The sequence below is a fragment of the Adelges cooleyi genome, unplaced genomic scaffold, assembly GCF_023614345.1.
Source record: "Adelges cooleyi isolate 19-005CV unplaced genomic scaffold, UGA_ACOO_1.1 ACOO_flye_CR_arks_rails_tigmint_CR_PRNA_41, whole genome shotgun sequence".
Lineage (NCBI taxonomy): Eukaryota > Metazoa > Arthropoda > Insecta > Hemiptera > Adelgidae > Adelges > Adelges cooleyi.
In genome coordinates, this window is record NW_026096090.1 from 2,616,307 (window position 1) to 2,641,038 (window position 24,732).

Genomic DNA, 24,732 nt, shown 5'->3' on the forward strand with positions numbered 1-24,732 from the left:
GAACTTCCTAGGTTAAAATTAACTTATTTTACTTTACCAAGGACCCAGTAAAATAATATTTAGCCACATTAAAATTGTGATGTTTTCGGGGAGCAAATCAAAAAAATATGAGAGATGTCTTTTAAAGGCTTTTTTTTTCTGTTCAAATTTGGCATACCGATATTTTTATAGATATTAAAAAAATTGTCCTTAAAAAAAACCCCCAATAAAATGAAAAATAATGACTACTCTGGTCTCCAACATACAAAGTATTTATAGTACAATAGTTACATTTTTGATAAGGTTGAGGTCTTTACCCACACTTCAGTTTTGTTCGACGTGTTTTATCGTGACAAAGAAAACCGACTATTTCATCGTAGTGACAGGTCCGCGCTTTACCCTGTTGGAAAAAAACGAGAACGAAAAAATATCTAATATCAAAGGAAAAAATTGTGTAATAGCAATAGATAAAAAATCGAAATTCAACAGCTGTTCTATAACAGCTTACAGAAATTTTTTTAATCAATATCAAAAATGAAATTTTGAATTTTTATTCTGTCAATAAATAATGGTAAGAACTGATTGACCATGGGGAGATCGATCAGCCATCTCTTGTACACTTATTTCTCCCTGTCTGTTCGCCCCTGACCTAATTAAGGGTGACGGTCGACATTCGACAACCATTTAGCTGAATCCATAAAGTCCGATAATGGCAAGTAGAAGAGGGAAGAAAATTTTTTTTTTCATAATAGTAATTACTAATTTTATCTGTTTTGTGCTTTTATATTTGCATGGGTTTGGGAATTTATGCTATAGTACCTGAAAAGTGAAATTAGTCATCTCCCACTTCTGTTCTATGAACTCACCAGGTATCTATTAATTTGATTATTGAATACTAATACATTGGTGATATTTTGTTTAATTATTAAGTTTTTAAGATATAAATATGTATATTAATATCTTAGAAAAAAGTAGAAAAACTAGAAAATTATTGTCATTATTTAAAATATAAATTAACTCACTTCGTTTCCTCAATAATAACTAAAATGAAAATATTTTCTATCAGTCTTCATACCATCAACCTAGTTGTAAGTCCAAATTGGTAATTTTTCAGAAAAAAATGTTTAGTTATTAAATTAAACACATTAACGTTTAGTTATCACATTAGTTAATAAAGACTTAATTTATTTTTCTAAATTTAAATATTATTTTTTGGTCATATTCAGAGTTTCAACTTATTAATCAGTTTTGTGTATCCATTTTAAAATGTCCATGGGTTTATATAATTATATTATATTTAATTACTTATAATGACAATTAACAATTATAATTATTTTTTCTAAAATTTAAGTAAAACTGAGTACTCACATTTTACAACTAGAAACTCAACTGTGTAGTAAAAATGACTGTTCGAACAGTTTATAATATATTATTTCAAGGATATTGTTTTGACCACTAATATTTGAGAAGCTCTACTTATATTGATAAAGATTAGCCTATAAAAGGTTATTTAAAAAAAAACATGTAACATTTCATAATACAAAATCATGTTATTACTTATTTATCTAATCCTTATTAGCCAACTTAAAATCAGAGGCTTATTTCGAATGTGGTTTTCAAATACTAAACACGTTTTTTTAATCCAAATTGTATTTTCTCCAGAATTTGTTAACCAAATTTCACTGGAGAAAAAAAAATTATAAAGCAATTGAATGCCAATTTGTTAAAAGGGTATCATTCTTCATTTCAGCCATTTTCACTTTTTTTGACAGATGCGACAGATAAATGAATATTTTATGTTCGTATGATATAACAGTGCATATGATATGTTTTTATCAATTTCCCAAAAATTCTAATTTATCGACTAATGACCTTTTAACAAATTGGAATACAGTTATAAAGGGGTCAAATGTAAATTCATTATAAGTTATGACATTCTCAAAACTAGATAATACACAACAGACTGTTAACCTAAGCAAAAGCATTTTTATCGTTAAATTGAAACCTAAGTTGGAATGTTTTTTTTAATTTAACATAATGGTAAAAAACATATTCAACATACAAAATACACAAATAAATATTTGTATGAAACTATGATAAGAATTACATCAGTACTAAAATATTAAATGAGTTGTATAATACAGAAAATAAACATTCTGGCGTCCGTTATAACTAGTAGTTTAGAGAAACAATCCTTTACAGGCAAACAAAAAATAAATAAAGACAATCTTTTTACTAATTAATAATTATATATATATATATGAAAAATATTATTGTTTGACACAATCCTACACCAGCTTTGAAGTATCAGTTAGATTCGGATTCTTTATAAGTGCTTAACAATGTTGCTTTGAAAACTTCTTGTCTAGGCCACAGTTGTGCTGCTTTAACATTTAAAGGACTTTCATTATTTGGCTCTGAAAAAAATACAATCAAAATATAAAAAAACATTTACATTATATAATATTAAGCTAACATGTAGTGGATGCGTGATAATCCATCTAACTTGGCACTATAAGTATTTGGTTCTAAACGCAAATAAGTAAAAGATGTTATAAATTAATTTCCTAGTTGAATATAAGCATTTTGGAATTAAATAAACCTGATTCCCTATATAAATACGCAGGGAAATATTTAAAATGCATTTTCTATAGGAAATGTACATATTTATGAGAAGGTTAAACATCATATTTTCTTGTGTAAAAATTAAACTACAAAAATTGGGTTTTACTCGACACATGGCAGACCTGGCATAAACACTTTATATAAGCGAGACCAAAAATTATACGACTAACTAGGGGGTTAGCCGCTATAAAATAGATGTTAAACTTTAAAACAAACAAAAATTTCGAAATTAGTTTGGTAGTCACTTCGGAAAGTGTTTTTGCGTTTTAGAGTGTATTTGTATAAAATTCTGCGCTATTCATTCCCCTTAAGACTAAATAGATAATAATTAAAAAAAAAAAAAAATTTGGATAATTTAAAAATAACTCTTCGTTTTTTATGATAATACATTTTAGGGTATCAAAATTTATATTCCTACTTTAAAAATAAATAAAGATTTAACTTACCTCCAAGAAGAGATTGCAATGATATAAGAATGGCTTTGACATCATACATAGCAGACCATTTATCTTTTAATATATCCAAACAAATGGCACCACTTTCAAAATCAACATTCGGATGAAAACATGGAGTTATGAATGTAACAGTTGGTGGTTTGTACGGATAGCCACGGGGGAATTCCATATTTAATTTATATTTTAAATTTTCATAAACCTAAATTATATATTTGTAATGAGGACACATAGTTACTCGTAAATTAGCATACTCAACTAAAAATAATGCTTACTGTATCTTTAGGACCAACAATAGTAGCAACCCATCGAAAAAGATTGTCACCATCCGGAAAAGCAGAGACTGACTGGTCACAAGACATCTAAAAATAGTAATAATAATTTTTTATTAGACTACCACAACTTACAATAATAATGATATACTAAAAAATAGCCTCAGCTTTGTCAACACAACTTCCTAAAAATTCAGATAGAAAATATCTCTCCAGTTTTTGAGCAGACGGACACTTAACTAGGTCCCCACATTATTTTATCAAAAATTAAAAAAGTCAAGCCATTAAGTTATAAATACAAGTTTTAAATTTTAGTTTAGAAAACAAAATTTTGTTATCAAATTTTTGCTATTAAAATACCAAGAAATTTAAGGTCGTTTTATTTAGATTAAAAATCAGAAAATAAAAATCATAGAAAATATGTCATGTCATTTCAAAGTAAAAATAAACATAACATTTTTTTGATATTTTATTTTAATGCTATCTAACATTAAAATCTGCACAGATCAAACATAAACAGATCATACTATTTTTGACAGTAGTGTTTTAGACCCGATCCTATACATATCCATACATTATGTCTGGTATGTTCTTTAATAAACCAGTTTCTAAAAAAAAAAGAATAAGACATATTTAACTTTATCTTTAAATATTTTTAGGAAGCCCTAACGTGCAAGTCATTCAGCCTAAAAAAAATTAAGTTGTAAAAGACCAGATTTGGGATAGTAAGAATTATCCAGCTTATGATTAAAGGTATCAATTAGTATGTTTATACAATGGCATTAAAATGGTTTGATATTATAATGCATTCATGTTATGTAAACACTTTAAAACATCAACCCATTTTTAAAATAAGGAAGCTCACGCTATGTAGTTGAAGAAATTAAAACCGTTTTAAACATATAAAACGATTTATCAATTAAACACGGCTTTTTCATTTTGTATTTTTATTATCACAATCATACTAGAGTTATTAGATTTTGTTACAAATATTCACCGATTTATCTGTAGAGAGTGTATTATTTTATGGTTATGGGTTTTAAATATTATTTTCTTTATTATATACAACTATAAATTGCTTAAGTTTTTTCTAGATTAATAGTTATTAAGCTAAACCGTTTTAACGTTATCATATAATCATACTGAATGTAGATTGGATAAGTAAATTATGTTTAGTATAAATTTACCATTAAGCTCATAAGTTCTTTTTGCAATCTGAAACAGACAAATAAGATGCAAAATCAAAAAGTGAACTTTATAATCGTGATTATTGACATTATATTAAATATAAGTAAAAACCGTTATTTAAATTCCCGGTTTGTCTTCACTTACCTTTGTACGACTTTATTGGATTCAATTTTGTCACTCATATCTTCACTTCTTTTTGGAGAATTTGAAGAACTACTTTCAAGTCTAGGATTTACGTTTTGAGCCATTGATTATAATTATTTTAGAAATAATACTTCTGTTCAATAATACGAAGAAAAATATGTTTGCACAAGATAAATTACAATTGTATTTACGTTGTCTTTTATGGTTAAAATATTTAACTTCAACAAAATTATAATGACAATTTAACTATAACTATACTACTTAACAAGAACGGCGTATCATTCGTCTTGAAAAATGATTTGATGCAAAATCGAATAAGAAAATGAAGTAGTTTACCGAATAACGTTTTATACCAATACAATACACTGCACACACATTACACAAGTCACAACGATGAACGTTAGTCGATCATTTCCCTACCACCCTACCGTTAACGTTTTGGATCCCTGCGCTCTGATTGGTTTAAAAATTACATTACACAAATTCGCTGCAATTGTGTAGAATTTAACGGACAAAATATCAAAGATAACAATGTTTAAAATACCAAAGACGTTCTACAAGTAAAACATATGTTACAAGATTAACTTGAAATTCTAGGAAGTTATCCGGATTCCGGAAATGGCACTTTTTAATTATTAATTTTTTATTATTTTAGAGTTTTCTTTCGTATTTCTAATCTAATATGAATTTTTCAAAGTTCCTACACCTTTACATATCATACAAGTTTCAACATTTGTAAATTGTATTAATTATCTATATACATTTTTATCAATAAACGTAAATTAAAAAAAAAACATTGATTTAAAAAATTAGAATAGAACAGAGAACTTTAAATTGTTGAGTTACAAGAATCCGTGAAATATTACCTTCAATTTACATTTACAATTTATGCTAAATTTTCACTTGAATTTAAATTTAAGTGATGCAAATAAGAGGGTTTTCAGACTATAAAAGCCCTCCTAAAAATTCACTTACCAAATTTATTATTATCATGTTTTTAAAATTAATATCCAGGGGACTAGAATCAAGTGTAGCGTGTGCATCTACTACCTACCCGCTACTGGGAAAATTATATGTTATCTGGAAAAATCAAAAGCTTTAGCCTCTACTAGGCAGAGTACACGCGTTTTGGTTTCTGTTCCGGTTACTTCTCTTCATGAATAAAGTATAAACTATAGTCTACACCCCTAATAAAATGTTTGACAATGCATATCCCCTTCCCTTAAAATTATAAGTACGCCAACGTGCACATCTATACAGCTGCCAATAATGGCAGCAGACTGTTTTTTTCTTTTCCTAATCTAAAAATAAACAAATTACAGAAAAACGATTAAGCTGAGAACGTGACAGAGTAGTTTTTTTAAATATTTAGTTATGCGTATTTTTTATTATTTCTAATTAAAGATGGGAGATTAAAAATCCAAGAATATTTAATATTTTAATCTATGAAACGACATGGTGCAGGCATTTACAATTATAAATTATGGAATAAATTCGATACAAGCCACTCTGAAAAAAAACTATTAGATATAATACAAATAAAAAGATAAAGTATTAGTTCGATAAGATAATCGAAATTACCCAAGTCTATTTTTATCAGAATACTGTAGACACAAGCGTGAACGTTCGAGAGCGTTTATGCTAGCAATTTGTACCCTTACTGCTTACATCTAAGATCGTTGGCGTTGGATCGTGTTTTGAATGTCGGCGAATATAAGCATTCGCCATTCACAATTTATTCATAAAACACAAACGTTAAGATGTCAGACGTGTGTCTAAACGTAGCTTAACATAATAATGTTAATAGATGACATACACGTAGTTGTATTTAGAAAAAATACCTTATTTTATAGAATCCTAGAGAAATATTATTATAGGAGCTCTGTTTTCTTATAATAAGTACCATAATATTATACCTATTCGGTTAGGAACCTACCACCTAGTATAGGTGGGGACGGGAGAGGGAATGCGATAGAGTAATGCACGGAGATGAAAATAATACTGCACTTAACCTTTCCTCACGCCTTAATTTTTAAACTTTAACAACTTAAAAAGTAATTATCCAAAACTGGTTATCGACCAGTCAACATTTTCAGTAAATGATTCTACTTGCAAAAAATTAAATAAAGATATTATACGTACCATATTATGTTTTAAAAGTTGATGGACCTCTGTAAAAAAATTTGATTATTGTCTAATATTGTAAAACAACATAAACTAAAATGTCTCCAAAAAGAAAACTATAAAAATGCAATTATTTTAAGAGAAAAAGATTGTCTTATCATTATTTAATCACCCAGTTGACACAAATAGTGTAACCAGCCATCTAGATGACTGAGGTATAAGAAATGATATAGACAATTCCTAGGAGTGACAGAATTTTAGATTTTAAGTGGCGGACAATTTATAAAACCTCCTCTGTCCTCCTCTGTGTAATTGATAAGCCACACTAATCTGAATGGTACAAACCTAAAAATTAACTAATCAATACACTAATATACTACAACTTACTAACAATTAATGAATACATTTTAAGAGATTTAGAGCGTTTATTTATAGAATAAAGGGCTGCAGTTATGTTAATGATAATATGTTAATTAATGATAAACATTATTTTTCACACTTCTGTTTTAAAGTATATATTATTATGTTCTTGTTTATTTATATTATGTTTCTTAGTGTTTTAAGGTACACTGTACTATTAATATTTTACATTATAATTAGATTAGATTGGACATAATATTTGTATGTTGTAATACAATCTAAAAAGATATTACAATACATCAAATTGTGAATAAGATAATTGAACCCAAAACCTCAAAAACTGATACGAGTATAGACAGCAGTGTTAGCATTTTAGATTCGGACAAGCATCTCAATACTTTTAACATGGTTAATAACAAAAGGTTATCGTTGCCGTTCTCATGACAGCTATCACCAGAGAATTTAACCAGTTACGTAACACGGCACTTTATTTTTCTTTAATTCAAAATATAACATTGAAGATATGTGCTTACGACGGTGCGGGGCACAGTCTGCTGTCTGAGCTACACACAGTGGAAGTGGAAAACCAATCCGGTTGTTCCAACATCATGTGAACCCGGTTTACGGGTGGTAGATTCCTTTAGAATTTCATCTTCAGAGTTTAGTACTAGCGTATGATGCGTTCGGGCATCTTATGTAATATCATTATTTTAATAATATTTTATTAACTGTACAATTATTTAAATTAGCTAACGGATGGTAATAACTAATCATAAGTTAAATATTTTTTAAACGAAATTTTTTTATGTCAGTGTATTTAAAATTATACTTAGTCAATAGTGCAATATTTATCTAAGAATACTTACATGGCGTTCGGTAGAAAAAATGAAGAATCCATTGGATTATTAAAAGACGTAGCTAAGAGCAAGGATTCGGTTAACTACACAAAATACGGGTTTGTTACAACTTTAAACTTATTCCTTCTGATAAATATATTTTAATTTAGAATGAAAGTTTATAAATAATATTTTTTTTATTCGTAAGGACATTAATTGTACTTATGTATACCTATGTAATAAAACAAAATATATCATTAAAGTATAATTACTTTAAAAATATTATTAAAATTACTTTTAACAGTATGGCTATACATAATTTTATTTTTAACCATAAAAACGATTAGCTAAATTTATATCTTATACTTAGTATTTATAATAATAAATACTATATTATAATACTAAATAAGTTTTAATTATTGTATGCTATTAGATTTATATGTACTACAGTACCTTAATAATTTATACATAAAATAGTATATTTTTATTAATTGAATGTTGTTGGTATTTTATAAGTATTTTTGAATTCTCCAGCTGGAAATACCCTTCTGGCACATGTTTTGGCAAATTATGTATCTCACGTTTTTATAAAATAAATTTAGATTGTTGGCAGTTCGTTTTTCTTGTCTATTTATAAAAATTTATTCTAACTTTGAAATATACTTGGGTATATTCAAAAATTCAAAATTACAGAAAGTGATTTTGAAAAGATTAATATTAGGCAATGTTGGGTAATATTATCCTTCACGATAAACTAATCAGTGTTTATTTATTAGTAATATTTTACAATTTTATCAACATTTTCAGATTGGAATTTTAAAATTTAAAAATTACGCCACCACTACTTATTACTAGTCCACTGTTCATAAAACCTATTTTATTAATACAATTTTGTGGTATGAAGACTGTACAAAATAACATTGTATCATGTGGGATTTCCAATATTCATATATATTTTCTTAAAATGCAAACACGTCAAATTTTTTATTTCCCATCTATATTCACTGGGCTGTCTTGGCTTTTTAGTTTTGACTCTTGATAGGCTGCCAAATTGAAAATTTATTTCTTTAACTTGAATTTTGGAAAGGAGTAAACTGGTAATAGATGTTACGGCGATCTCTAACGGATAACCTAACCTAAACTACCGACGACAAAAAACCGGTTCCAGGTAGCAAAAGTTAAGAAGTATGCTAGAATTAAAAGAATTTTTTTAAGCAACACTCATAAAAAAACATCAATCCAATTATTTATTTTGTGTCTAATCAGTCTAAACCCTCAGATATTAATCGCTGGACTAATTTCTTCGTATAGGTATACAGTTAAAATATAAATTATATAAATACATTAACTTCAGTGTATTCAGATTGTTTACTTGACAATATAGATTTAATATATTTCGTAACACTTAATGTGTTATGAAATACGCCATTAGCCATCCAAATCGTAAATAATTAAGTATAATAATATAAGATATATTGTTACAAACAAAAATTATTATAATAACTATTAATGAGCCAATAAGCGTATTTTACAATAATTCCAAAACTTCTAAAGACAATTATTTAGATTATAATTTATAGATGTTTTATTATTCTTCCTTTAAAATGTTGCATAACAATTTCCCTGATTGTAAATTATTCAAGGTAACACTGAATAGTGAATATATTAATGGTGGTAACATATCATACAAATACGTAAGATTGTGTTTTTTGAAATTTTAACAGGACGTCATACCCCCATTTATAACAGAGTTGTATTGTGATGTGTAATATTATAAGTTATAGTTCAGTAACTAGGACTATTGTTCTGATAGTTCATTTATTTTTCGGACTATCACAGCATCATTGACAGCGATTTAAAAAAAAACTTCATTTAAACATAGCTACGCATATTCTATATTATTGACTAAATAATAATCGTAAACGAATTTTTTTTACATTTTTTTTAAATACTGAGAACTTTATCTAGGTTCTTTTGTCGGTTTTTTTATACTATTAACCCAACATTCATAATTTATATTTTAATTCTATTTTTTTTTATTTTTTAAATGCATTTAAGGTATTTAATGTATTTAAGGTATAATTTAATTTTTTTTTTTAAAAATGACGAGAGGACCTAATTTAAGTTTTTCTCTTTTTAACGGTATCAACATTTTTTTCTAGAACTATTTCGCTTTAACCTACACGCTTTTCCATAAACACGTTTTTACGATTACTTTTAAAGTGTATAAGTGCTCGCAGAAAAAGATGCATGAAAACATCTACTAAAAATATAGTTAATATTCGGTTAACCATAATTTATTGTAGTTTTGCTACTAATAGACCACTAACAAATCGTGTTGGCCCTATATCACCTGTATTTTTAAACAGATTAAAGTTATAACAAGACTACAATGAATATACTGGTGTGAAAAATTGTAGGGATTTTTCAAATAATGACAGCTTGAAAGATGAACTAACTTATATTGGTATTAATACTGAACTCGCGTACGGTATATAATTATCATTGTGGTGAATGTTATGCACGTAGATATTGTACCAACTACTTAAGTGTTAGATAACTCAAAGGAAGAATATGTAGCCACTAGTCACTAAAATCGTTTCTATTATACATTATAAGACACTCAAACGCAAATACACGCGTGTTTTATGTAACGCATAGAGAATTTTTACCTCTTTTTACCTGAATTTGTAATAATTTGGCTCGATTGAAAAGTCACTCCTTGTATAGCATAAAGGCATATAGCCAAGAATAAAATACTTAATTTATAATTTTTCAAGGTTTACTGCTATTTAAAACCAGTATTTAAATAAGGATGATAACATTTTTTTTAAATTAAAGTAATACACCAAATATATGAATGAAAAATATGTACTTTATTAGTGATGAATGATGGTATTTATTGTAATGATTTGTTTTTCTAAATGATCCACAGATGTCTGATATGTTATATAAACGGTCAAAAGGTAATTTTGAGTTGAAACTGTGTACAAACGATAACACCGAATTGTAATTAATCTATAATCTGAACAATTATTTTTAAATATAGACACAATGCACGAGATAATGCATTTAGTTAAATAATGAATTTATATTTATAATTATTATTTAACACGATAACACATGATGCATTCAAATCGTATACTGTTTCAAATATTTATCACTTACAAAAAGTTTACCTATTTACTATTCACTGTAGTTATAACACAAAAATATATTTTTTTAATAAAATGATTATTAGTTAATACTTATTTTATTTTGTGTATTGATGTCCGTATTTTGCCGGTAATTTGATAAAAACATTTTTTTCCTATAAATTAGATTGAACGATTACCAATAATGAATGACGTTCCATACATTACATTTTAACAGTTAGACAAATTTTTAAAAACATTTAAAAAAATGATTGAAATGTTTTGTTTGGATTGAGATTTTAGTAAATCCAGACAATTACATTTTTTACAGTTGTAGCCGCAGTGACGGTATTGTCACTGTTTTCATAAATGTATTTATGCTTTTACGCAATATTGGTTGATAATGCATTGTTTATACTGTATAAGTTGTTTACTCTAATGTATTATCGAACATCGTTTGTAATTAATTTTATAATACCATAGAAAATATAAATTGTCTTTTGTCCACATAAAATTATATTTCACATCATTGTGTGTAACAGAATGTAAAATTGTCATTCGTCTATTTCTGAAAATTATCAGAAACAAAAATGTACAGTATTTTAATTTTAATTAATTTTTTTATAACAAAAAAAAGATGTTTTCTTTATTTATTGTGAGAACGGTTTAGTTTATTGCTTCGCGTTCGTCTATAGTAATTTTGAAGGTACTCAAATTACAGAGGTATTATATTAACATTCTTTGGTAGCCATTTTTTTTTAATATGTTAATATGTTTAAACATACATCTTGTGTATTTTTTATGAATATGCTGATTTAACCACTTATTATATTATGAAAATTATCACTAATCGAAAATAAAAATACTCTAATCGAATGTCTACCCCCATTTTTCATATATTTGTAATGTTATTTTAATAATATTATATTTTGCTATCGTTTAAAAGTATTTCAAATACAATAATATTTAATATTATAGTTTTTATATTTTTTTTTACAGGACAGTGAAAAAGAAGGAAGCAAAGAGATCATCTATACGTAACTTAGTAAGTTTTAATTGGAATTAAACAATGTCACACTTAAGAAGAGGGGGTTGATTTTAAACCATGTAGATGAATTATTCTCGGGAGTCAAATTTTGGGGAGGGGGCTTTTGAAAAAATAGCGGTTTTTGAAACTACTCTTACGATTATTTTTGACTTATCTAGACAATTTCATGTTTATTTATAAAATGTTCAACGCGTTTAACTTTATAAGAGCATCTATGTATTGATTGTTTGAATTTATTATATTTTGAATAAAACGTAAATGATTGTATGATCATATATGGAGGTACATATATCGTAGTGGAAACTGGTTCTAATATAGAATTATTCTTGCAACACGATATACATAAGTCAACGTTTCAGCACATACCAAAGACCTTCCCAGCATAACGTATCACCATCAATATAGTAGTTACAGCTCTATTTACATTATTTTTATAGTACAACAAACAGAATCCATTATTATATCATTAATCATCGTTGTATTAACTTAATTGATAATATTACAAAAATACCAATGTAGGCTATATTTTTATGATTATCTGAAATAAAAAACCATGCTTTACGGACTTTATTATTTCTTAATAAATACAAAATGTGATTATTTTTTTATAAATCATACTATTAAATGTTAACAACTAAAACTATTTTAGCTTAGATGCGGAGCTGAGAAGGTATTGTTTTTACAAATTACAATTATGTGTTTTTATTTTTTTTTTTGTATCTGTTTATATCACACGATATTAAACCGCTAAACCGATTTCTTCGTGTAGGAACTCTATAGATCGTGCCTACCTGTAAGGTATTTTTTTGGACCAAAAATTTAAAAAATGAACCCCTTCTCCTTCAAAATAGAGAAAAACACCCAACAAAATTACATAATTTTCAACATAAAATTACGATGCTCTATAACTTTAAAAAAAATAGTAGAATTAGTTCCAAATTTTAATGAAGCATTCTTTCAATATAGTACTATCAATAAACATTGGAAAACCAATAAAATATCGTAAACCCTTTCCCCAAGAAGGGATAGAATTGTTTTCTTTCTTTCACTTCATTCTTCAAGCAGTTTTAGGAATTTAGGCCTGAAAACCAGACCAAAGGTAGATCTAGAATGGAACTCTAACATATACAATTTTCTCAAAAATCTGTTGTCAAATTATTTTTTTATTAAGAATAAATCCCCCCCCCCCAAAAAAAAGGGTAATATTACACTTTGACTGTAGTCAATTTCCAGTTTGCTATGCGTGAGTGAATCAACAGTCAACAGGTAATGAAAATATGTTCATTATATTGTTAATTACGATATATGGGTAAGTATGGTAATTCATTTTTTTAGACAGACGGTAACCTTAATACTAAAATTTAATTTTCAAGCTCATAACTGTCATTATATACAATGCTTTTATCGATATTTGTATTTTTGTCTGTGAACACTGGACTTCTTTTGCTTACTCATATACTACTACTACTACTACTATTTCTACGACTACGACTACTACTACTTACTACTACTTATTAGTACTACTCACTTACGTAAAATAATTTCTTACTTTCCTTGGTTTGGACTTTACTGGTTTGATCCTACTAGCCACAGATTCGCATCGAAGCTTTCATAGTAATTTAATCAATTACAGTTATAATAATTCCTACCCGTCCCGCTATGCCCTGACCCCACTGTACTGCATTTTTTTTTAATGTTTTGCAACAATACTTATAAGTGTTACAAATTAGTAATTACATTTTATATTTAAAGTTTTTAATAGAAGTATAGTCTGTTACGTCAAACTGTCATAATTTATAAATAAAAATAAATGTAACGAGACTTCAATTGCAATGTACATGAAATCGCTTTTTTGAAATATGTTGCTTTATACATATTTTTTTTTTTAGTTTCGATATGCTAGCAAAGGAGATGTGGCCCTTATGTTCATCGGTATCTTATTTTCTGCAATTCATGGATCAAGTTTTCCAATACTGGCGTTGGTATTCGGTCAAATGACCAATACTTTCATTAAACAATCTGCGGTAATAATTACTTAATTATTTCTAATATTTAGACAAATTTATACAAAACCTTGATTAAAACTAAATATTCTATTTTAGGTCGCCACATCTGCAATAAGTACCAGTACAAGCAATCCACTTTTCGAAGTATCTCTAACAACGGTTGGAGATGCATCTCAAAATAGTAGCACATTGAGTGACATAGTAACAAATTCACCACTTTATGGCCAAAGTTCTACTCTGGGTGCATTTTTTATGTCAGAAATGGAAAGACTTACTACGTCCAATACTATCACAGGAATAGATTTAGGGTATGTAGTTTTATAATCTTAAGCCTAAAACCATTTTTAAGGAGCAAAATAAATGTAATATTTAAATAAAAAGTATTTTTAATAAATATTGAACACTTTTAACTTTTTTTTAAGTTAATATAATATATATTACTAATATGTTATAGTAATTTTGGCGGTGAATTGATTTTCTAGAAATAAGGAATACTGCGTTGAATGATCCGATATTTATGTATTATTTTAGTTCAAGCATAATTTTGAAAATCTAAGGCCAATCCACCTTGTAGAAAATCTCTCTCTTTCCAACAACAACAAAAAATTATTGTAATCAAACCACTGAACGAGGCGTGAGACTTTTTTCCGTTTTACCCATAAAAACCGGTTGCGCGCAGGCCCCTAAAAATAAGAACCCCTGCTGCAGAGCGCATTGACCTCCAATATTTTATTATGTAACAAAAATTTGAAAAATGACAAACAATTTGTAATATTTCAAGCTTTTTATTACAAATTACAATATCCGTATAAAAATTTAATTTTTAAAAACCAAAGGTCAATTTACCCTGCAGGAAATCTTCCTCTTTCAAACAAAATATATTTTCCGATCATTCTACGAAGGATCATCTCCATTTTTGTAAGACATGATTTATAGTGAAAAAACAAGCTGAAATCTTAACCTTTAAACTAAAGTGCTTCTCTGATAGAAGCTTGTTATAATTATTTTTTATTGTTATTATCTTTTATAGAGAAACAACGATTAGTCCTGTACAATCAAGTAATTCTAGTTCTGGAGCAATGAGTCCTGAAGAATTTTACAACTACATGACAAAATTTTCGCTGTACTATTTGTACATTGGTGTGGGAGTATTATTCGCTGCATTTATACAAGTAAAAAATAGCTTTTGATTTACCTTGTTTAAATTTAATATCTTAATATTATAGTCTATTATTTCATAAAATGTAATTTAGTATCGTATATTGAATTTTCATGTTTTCGATTTTCTCTACTTAATTAAATTTTGAATTTTATCATATAGAAACATTAATAAGTATTTTATTGTTGCAAAATATTAATATTATTTGATTATAATCACACGTTTATGTTTGCTTAGACACTTTGTTGGGAAATTGCTTGTGAACGACAAGTTCATCGTCTTCGTAAAATATTTTACCGTCAAATACTTAGACAAGAGATTAGTTGGTACGACTTAAGTGATGGAGGGGACATGACTACAAAATTATCAGAGTATGAGTTTAAAAAATTAATGCACAATTGGAAATGTTTAATTCTAACATAATTATTTTATAGTGATTTAGAAAGAGTACGCGAAGGTATTGGAAGTAAATTCAGCATGGTTACACAGTATGTGAGCACATTTTTTACTGGTATTATTGTCGGACTATGTGTTAACTGGAGATTGACATTAATTATATTATGTGTCGCGCCATTTTTTATAATAGTTTCCGGTGCTATTTCGAAGGTAAAATAATACAAAAAAAAAAGTATTAAATGGAACAGTAAAATAAGATTAACATTATCTAATAAGATTAAAAAAAAACAATTTTTCGTGTAGATTTCAGCGAGTACAGCAGCTAGAGAGCAAGCTAAGTATGCGTTAGCAGGAGGAATAGCTGAAGAAGTACTATTTAATATACGGACCGTAGCGGCTTTTGGTGGAGAAGTTAAAGAATCTAAAAGGTAATTTTTTTGTTCAAATATTATATATAAATAATATATATGGTCACGAGCCGCTCCGTTTACTGGCAAAAAGTCAAAGGAGCCCGTCCCCTTCTAGAGCGACCGTTCAAAAAGCATCTCCTTGGAGGAGGCAGTGATCGCTCTAAATGTGCTTTTATATAAAAACTATTATAATGGACTCATTATATACCCATGTACTATTAGTAACTTACTTTATAAATTATTTATAAATAGATATGAGTTAGCTATAGAAGAAGGCCGAAAATTAGCTATGAAGAAGTACTATGTATTTGCAGTATTGTTGGGATCTGTGTTCGTGATCATGTACTCCGCTTATGGTCTAGCGTTTTGGTATGGGTCTAATTTAATTGCTGAAGGATTATCAACGCCTGGAAGTATATTTACGGTAAATTACAACACATTTTTATTTCAATGTGATTAAAATGTTAATAATTCATGTAAATATTTATATTATGTAGGTATTCTTCAGTGTAATGGCTGGTGCATTTTCTATTGGTAATGCTTTGCCATTTTTGAACTCTGTCAGCATTGCAGTTGGTGCAGCTTCAACTATATTTGAAATTATCGATAATAATCCTAAAATTGATCCTTATTCCACCCAAGGAAAGAAGTTGAAAAAAATACAAGGAAAAATTGAGTTCAAAAACGTCAAATTCGCATACCCTACCAGAAGTACTGAACCAGTAAGAAATTCAACAAACAACATAATAATTGTATATTTTAAATATAATTTTTAAATAACGTAACCTTTGAACTGAAATGTTTGCAGGTTTTAAATAATTTATCGTTAACTATAGAGCCAGGGCAAACTGTAGCTTTGGTTGGCTCCAGTGGAGGAGGAAAAAGTACAATCGGTAGTTTGCTCTTACGCTTCTACGACCCTGAATCAGGAAATGTAAATTTAGCTAATTTAGAATTTTACACTGTTTTTGACTACAATTTTATTTCTTTCAAGGTTTCATTAGATGGAGTTAATTTAAAAGATATAAACGTGCATTGGCTTCGCGAAAACATAGGAGTTGTTTCACAAGAACCTATTTTATTCGGCGTCTCTATAGCCGAAAATATTAAGTATGGCCAAACAAATTGTACACAACAAGATGTAATATCAGCTGCAATGACTGCGAATGCACATCCTTTTATTATAAAATTACCAAAGGTTAAAAGACAAATTAATATTTCATTTTTTATTTTTTTAAACTTACTTTAAAATTTGATCAGGGCTATGACACTTTAGTGGGAGATAAAGGTTCTCAACTTTCGGGAGGTCAAAAACAGAGAATTGCTATTGCAAGAGCGTTAGTAAGAGATCCTAAAATATTACTGCTGGATGAAGCAACTTCAGCACTGGATGCACATAGTGAAGGTGTTGTGCAAGATGCATTAGAAAAAGCACAAAAAGACAGAAGCACTATTATTATAGCTCATAGACTGTCCACTATACGAAATGCCGATGTCATTTACGCTCTTCAAGTAATATTTTATAATTAATTATTATTAATTTATGCAACACGCAATAAATACATTTTCTGTTATATCTTAAAGAAAGGTAACGTGGTGGAATCTGGAACCCATGACTCCCTTATGGCTCAGAATGGTCTCTATTCGCATTTAGTAAGTGCTCAATTGAAACAAGAAAATCATGTGGAAGAAGATTCTGAAGACGAAACAACAGATATAACATCAGGTTCAACAGCAACTAAGCAAACTGTTAGACGACAAACTAGCCTTAAAGTAAATTTTAATTTTTAAGTATTTAATTTTGTAATCTTTATTTAAACTAAATGTGTTTTTTAGAGTCCGGATCTTGAACCCCATTTCGAAGTCGAAGATACAGAAACAAATGGAGAACGTACCGAGTAAGTAGTCAACTATAAAATATAAGAAACATAAATTATAAAAACGTACATTTCCATTTCCTGTGGAACTGAGTAAATTAACTTAACGTTTTCCTTAATTTATGTCTATAAACACTTGGTGGTAACCAGTACCACACAATGACTTAATTCCGACTTATTTCCGTAGGAATATTTGTTTTTATTATACTTACTCAGTAGTGTAAGGAGGGGGGGGGGGGTTATGGAGGCAATTCAATAATACATCTTTACATCTCTTCTTGAAATTTTAAATAGGAGTTTTTTAAATGTCTTCTACTAAGTACTACTTATTATACTATTATATTACTCATCGCTAATACATATCATTATAAACAATTTTAAACTATTATATTTAATTAGTAAACCTCTAAAAAATAATTAATTAAGACATCAATCTATAACGATCATCATTGATATATTTGCCGTAAGGGGTTACTAGCTCAGATCTTCATCGAGGAACGTGAGGCTAGTATCAAAACATACTGCTAAGTGCTATAAATACTTTATACGTATACTATTATAGTTAATAATATTATTATAGATAATTTCTAAGAAACATCAATAAAGCTGACCATTAAAAAGTTAGAAAGTTAAAAGTTACTTTTTATAATAAAATACAAATTCCTACGAAAAACAATAAAGCAAGGAGTTTATATTTTCAAAAAATAAAAACATTATAAAATGTTATCATTAGTAAACAATTTTTTTTATTATTATTATTATTTCCCTCAGCAGCAAAGGCTATTGGTTTTTTTTATTATTATTATAAAGACTTTATGGCTGATTTGTTTATATAAATTTAACTTGAGTTCTTTTTTTTACTTTAAAAACTGTTACTTAAGTTTAAGGGAAAAGTTACTTTATTCAGCCTCTACGAGAACAACGCAGCATTTTTTTTAAATTAAATTTTATCAAAACGTATGTTTAGTACCCAGGCGCAAATCCAGAGGGTGGGGGGCTTTGTGATTTAATTATAGTCAATGAATTTTAATAAGGGTTTTTAATAAATTTCTGTTATTGATGCTCAACGCTCATAAGATGTTAAACTTTAAATTATAAGAACTATGACCCTGGTGATGAATTTTATGACTTATCTTAACGTTTATAATTGTTATAGAAATTAACATTTGAGTATATATAATTAACGTTCAAGGCTATTGATTATAGGCTTTATTTGCATGGGTATAGCCTACTAGATAGGTTCAATGCAAAATTGTAACATAATGCAATTAAATGCGTCTCCGGGCGTGGCCTAATTTACACGTAAAAGAGTATGCGGACGAAATTAATATTATGCAAGCGTCCTTGAAATATTACCCGATCACCCAACGAACAAATCGGATCAACCTGAATCCTAATTCCTGATTAAGCCTTCTTGATATTTTGGGAGGTAACCATGAATTTACAACAATTAGGTACAACATAAGTAACAAGATTATATCATTTTTGAAGTCTTTGTCATACCCAAAACTAGCAAGTTTATTTGAATTGGATGCGCAATTTACTCGGGGGATGAGGATAGGTGGGTTTTCAATGTGAACTCATCCCCAAAAATATTATACTCTGAGGTAAAACACGTTAGATTCACAGTAAACATGAACATACTCATGTCTGATCTTTAACTTGATTAAAACTTAATTTGCCTGGGGAATAACCACGTCTAAAATCACTCCCTTTATACTAAACTACTCTATTGTAAAAAAGTGGGATTAATTAATTATGTATCTTCTTCATCTTCGCCTTAACTCCCAACTACATGGGGATGTACCACCCTAGTCTTACACCTTCATAGATCTTTTACATCTCGTTCAAACACCTTAACTATTCTCATATCACTCTATTCCGTCTATCCATATTTTCTTTAGTCTTCCTCTTCGTCTCTCTAAACTCATCCTCTGTTCAGTTTTCTTGTCTACTGCCCAACAATCCATATAACATTTCTGGCCTCTTTACTGTTTTATAAAATCTATCTTTTAATCTTATAGGCATCCTCCTACAAAACACCTGACGCTCCCCTCCACTTCACCCATCAACAATTTATCCTATTTTTCACCTCCTCCTCATACCTACCATTTTTTTGTACTACTGAGCAATACTAAAATTCATACTAAAATAAAATAAAATATTATAGCGTTCAAACCACTGTATCTGAAGACGGATCAAAAGTTACAATTACGAAAACTGTAAAAAAATCATCTTTCATAGTTAATGAGAATGAAGAAGAGCCCGAAAAAGTGTACTCGGACAGCTATGTTGTAGAAGGATCTGACGGTCGTAAAATGAGCGTTACCAGAAAAGTGTCTACACGCCAAGTGAAAAGGATGATATACTCAGATCATGTAATGCATACCTATATTACTATGAAATAACTAAATCGAACTGTTGACAAACAAATTTATCAAATATCTAGGACAGTACAGATAGCGAAATGGACAAAATGTCTTCATACCGAAGAAGAAGTAGGAATACAAGCTTTTCGTTGATGTCAATGAACCAACCAGATGATTATTCTCAGTAAGTGTTTTCTATTGTAGTTATCACTGACAATTTTCTAAAGTTTAAATATCAGTAATCAATTAAATGTACGACGTCTATTTATTAGATGGGAATCTTCAGATATAGAAGGTCTTAAAGAAAGCAGTCGAAGAAATGTATCTATATTTTCTAGAAAGGGTTATCAATCTCTGGATGATCACGAATACCACGTAAGATCTGATAAATAATTCAATTAATATCTAGTTACAGCTTAAGCGGCCTTTAAAGGCCAAATAATTTTAGTCTAGTCCTAGCCAAAACGTTCATAAAAACACAAAAGCCCTAGTTGACCCGTTATTTGATTGCTTAATTTATAATTTACTCAACTTCGACCAAAAAACAAGCCTTCATCAAAAGTCATGTTTATATTTGAAAAATGGGATTACACTAGGTTATACTTTGTGACGAGAGAGAAAATTTTGGAGTTAAATTTACAGCATAGTTGAGAATTATATTTTTGTTTTAATGTGTAATTACGTTGTGTGTATTAGTTGTAAATTTGGATGGTCATTTGTGATTGGTCCGTAGTTATTATACTGCTACTATTATTTGGAATAAATAATACAATTGTCAGTGTTGTGTTATATTTTATGTTCTGTATAATTTCAGATGGATTACAAAGAAATAGGAATGATAGATTTATTAAAACAAAATGCTCCAGAATGGCCATGGTTATTGATGGGTTTCACGGGATGTGCATTAACTGGTGCTATAATGCCTGTTTTCGCACTTTTTTACGGACAAGTGTTTGCTGTAAGTAAACATAAATAATGTGTACTTAATACAAATTGTTTAATACGTAACAATATTGTTTGCAGACATTTACACTTAAAGGCGACGCATTATTAACCGAAGCGGCTTTTTGGTCTAAAATGTTTGTTGTGTTGGCATTATTGTCAGGGCTAGCTTGGTGGTTACAGGTAAATCAATTGCAAATATCTTTTGAAACTATTCTATTATATATTTATTTTTGTAAGTACTTTTTTTCAGACTATTGGTCTTACAAGTGCGTCTGAAAAACTAATTATGCGTATGAGAGTGAATGCCTTTGAAAATATTTTACGTCAACCTATATTTTGGTTTGATTTGAAAAGCTCAGCTCCTGGCAATCTTATTAGCAGATTAGCCAGAGATGCTCCTATTGTAAAATCGGTATGTACACCACATGTAATACGTTGCCAGATTATATAATTGGTGTTTTTTATAGGCTGCAGGTTTACGAGCTGGACAAGTAATATCAGCTTTAGTGACACTCTTAGCCGCTTTAGTCATTGCTTTTGTTTTTGGATGGAAATTAGCCATAGTACTAGTTCTTGGTGTACCGATTATTGCAGGCGCTGCGTACAAACAACTGACGCTTGTAAGAAAAAGTCAGAAACGAGATTTAGAGTGTATGGACGAAGCAGGACGAGTAAGAATAAAATATATAAAATATTTATGGATGGTCATAATTTTGAAGTGTAAAAACTATTGGTAAATTTATATTATATTCTAGATCGCGTGTGAAACCGTTGCCAATATACATACAGTACAAAGTTTGGCTCAAGAGCTGATGTTTGTGTCTCAATATGAAGAAAGTCTCGAAGACCCTTTTATAGCTGCCAAAAAACAAGCAGTCACGTATGCGGTGATGTATGCGGTTTCTCAAGCAGTAATATACGGAATGTATTCTGTTGCATTTCGATATGGCGCGTATTTGGTTGAAATTGGTGACATGTCCTCTGCAGACATTTATAGGTAATTATATTCAAACATTATAAGTAAAATCATCGTTTAATTATATTAAATTTAACTTTTGCTATTAGAGTTTTCTTCGCTTTGGCATTCTGCGCAGCATCTGTGGGACAAACATCGGCGTTTTTGCAGGATTATGCTAGAGCCAAAAACGCGGCCATATTGATTTTCCAACTTATTTGGAGGAAATCTGAAATCGATCCATTATCAATTTCAGGATCAAAACCAGTAAGATAAAAGATAAAATAAAAAAGTTAAACATTTCTATATTGACATACAAATAAACAAAAATTATAAATCATAGGATATTAAAGGAAAAGTACATTTTAAAGACGTCAGGTTTAGATATCCATCTAGACCCGATGTACGAGTATTGAGAGGGCTGAACTTTACAGTTGAACCTGGAAAAACTCTGGCATTAGTTGGAACATCCGGATGTGGTAAAAGTACCGTTGTATCATTGCTCGAGCGATTTTACAATCCTGTAAACGGAGTAATTGTACGTTCAATTATATTTTAACGTTTAATAGCAAATTACTAACTCTTAAATGCAAATTGATTTCAGGAAGTGGATGATTACGATATACGAGCAATAAATGTACAACATCTGAGAAAACACATTGGAATCGTTACTCAAGAACCAATATTATTCAATTGTTCTATAAAAGAAAATATAGCGTATGGCGCCGACAGAGAAGTCACCATGGCCGAGATAATAGAAGTCGCGCAAAAAGCAAACATTCACAACTTTATAACCACATCTTTAACTCAAGTAAGACACTTCATTAATTAAAAATAAATATTCAATCCAATCGTGTGTGCATTAGTGATGGGAATCCGAAAATCCAGATTTTTCAAAAAAACGCTTTTTAAGTCATTTGAAAATCATATAATTATTAAATACTATTACAATATAAAGATGTGTATCTAAGTACAATTTGTTGATAAAAATTTTTAAAAAAAACTCTTAACTTTGTCTATAAAATGCTTTCGAGTTTCGGATTTCGGATTCTGGATTTTCGGATTTCAACAAATCCCCGAAATTCAAAAGCAGTTTATCTCTTTGGTGTTTTGTTTTATTTTCACATATTTATCAAAAAATTGTTACTTAGATATAGAGCTTTATATTGTAAAATTATTTAACACTTATATGATTTTTAAGTAGCTTAAATAGCGTTTTTTTTGTGAAAATCCGGATTTTCCGATTCCCATCACTAGTGTGCATACTCTATAAATATTCACAACCAACTATAATGAACTTAATGAAACTCGTAGAGTTATGACACTTTGGCTGGAGAGCGTGGAAGTCAACTATCTGGTGGACAAAAACAACGAGTAGCCATTGCCCGAGCTCTTATAAGAAATCCTAAAATTCTCTTATTGGACGAAGCAACATCAGCTTTAGACACGGAAAGTGAACAAGTAAGTGTACAGGAAAAAAGAGTATTTTTTTAATTATTATAATTCATATTTAATGTTTTAAGGTTGTGCAAGAAGCATTAGATGAAGCTCGGAAGGGTCGTACATGCATAATTATCGCTCATCGTCTTTCGACAATACAATCGGCCGATACTATAGCAGTGGTTCACAATGGAAAAATTGTGGAACAAGGAACTCATGATGAATTAAAAGCTCAACAAGGGCATTACTATGAGCTGATAAAACGCCAAGAAGAATCATCAAATCGATCATAATTCTAAATGAATTTGAAAAGAGCATTTGTTAGACTATTTACATGTGATTGTATGTAAAAACACAATACTTAAATGTAAACCGTGGAACTATTAAAATATTTTGTTTATTTATTAAACATGTTTTTACAAATTTGTGTTTGTTTTTATATTGAAAATTTTTTTATGTTGCTGTCTATTAGAAAAACAAATGTTAATTATAAATGAATTATTTATACTTTTTTCATAAATTATTAATAAAAACATAGACTATTACTTTTATGTTAAATTTTATATTTATAAATGCTACTTAAGAGTTGAGCCTATTGAAATATTAATTATTATTTATCATTGTTAAGATTTTAGTTAAATGTATTACAAGTTTTTACACAAGTCATATTATATTATGTAAATTGTAATCTAAATAAATGTAATCAACAATTATATAATATTATTATTATTAAGATACCTAATCTTACAGGCACAACTGTTATAAATAACCATTTAATATAAATAAGTATTATGTAATCAAAAATGTAAAGCCCCTATTTATATATGTATTACATTAGTACCAGTTAAATTAGCTCAAACTTTGGTATACACGATTTTTACGTATTTTTAAAAAGGTTTTATCGCAGAACATTAGCTAGGTACTGGCATTGATTATAAATAATATTATTTCTAATCAATGGTACTTGGTAATTCAAAACATTTTTAGTAATTACATTTTATTGGAAATCGACA

The 24,732-nt window shown here is 28.7% G+C and overlaps 2 protein-coding genes across 2 annotated transcripts; one reads left to right on the forward strand and one right to left on the reverse strand.

The window, feature by feature from the left end:
* Window positions 1-1,509: 1,509 nt before the first annotated feature.
* On the reverse strand, window positions 1,510-5,057 carry LOC126841783 (probable ubiquitin-conjugating enzyme E2 C). Its single transcript, XM_050578437.1, has 5 exons — window positions 4,661-5,057; window positions 4,516-4,543; window positions 3,332-3,418; window positions 3,051-3,258; window positions 1,510-2,396 (listed from the first exon to the last, which is right to left on the reverse strand). The coding sequence occupies exons 1-5, from the start codon at window positions 4,762-4,764 to the stop codon at window positions 2,287-2,289; spliced, it is 537 nt and encodes a 178-aa protein (XP_050434394.1). The 5' UTR covers window positions 4,765-5,057; the 3' UTR covers window positions 1,510-2,286.
* Window positions 5,058-7,773: 2,716 nt separating this feature from the next.
* LOC126841719 (ATP-dependent translocase ABCB1-like) lies at window positions 7,774-24,142 on the forward strand. The gene is made up of 28 exons (XM_050578325.1): window positions 7,774-8,099; window positions 12,114-12,159; window positions 14,052-14,186; window positions 14,265-14,476; window positions 15,199-15,340; window positions 15,565-15,698; window positions 15,762-15,933; window positions 16,027-16,151; window positions 16,386-16,557; window positions 16,631-16,855; window positions 16,942-17,067; window positions 17,128-17,331; window positions 17,394-17,645; window positions 17,718-17,906; window positions 17,970-18,031; window positions 20,181-20,388; window positions 20,460-20,563; window positions 20,652-20,754; window positions 21,194-21,337; window positions 21,403-21,504; window positions 21,575-21,736; window positions 21,792-21,995; window positions 22,080-22,321; window positions 22,390-22,546; window positions 22,623-22,817; window positions 22,884-23,090; window positions 23,594-23,740; window positions 23,803-24,142. Exons 1-28 carry the CDS (start codon window positions 8,011-8,013, stop codon window positions 24,010-24,012), a joined length of 4,470 nt encoding a protein of 1,489 aa, XP_050434282.1. The 5' UTR covers window positions 7,774-8,010; the 3' UTR covers window positions 24,013-24,142.
* The last annotated feature ends 590 nt before the right edge of the window (window positions 24,143-24,732 follow it).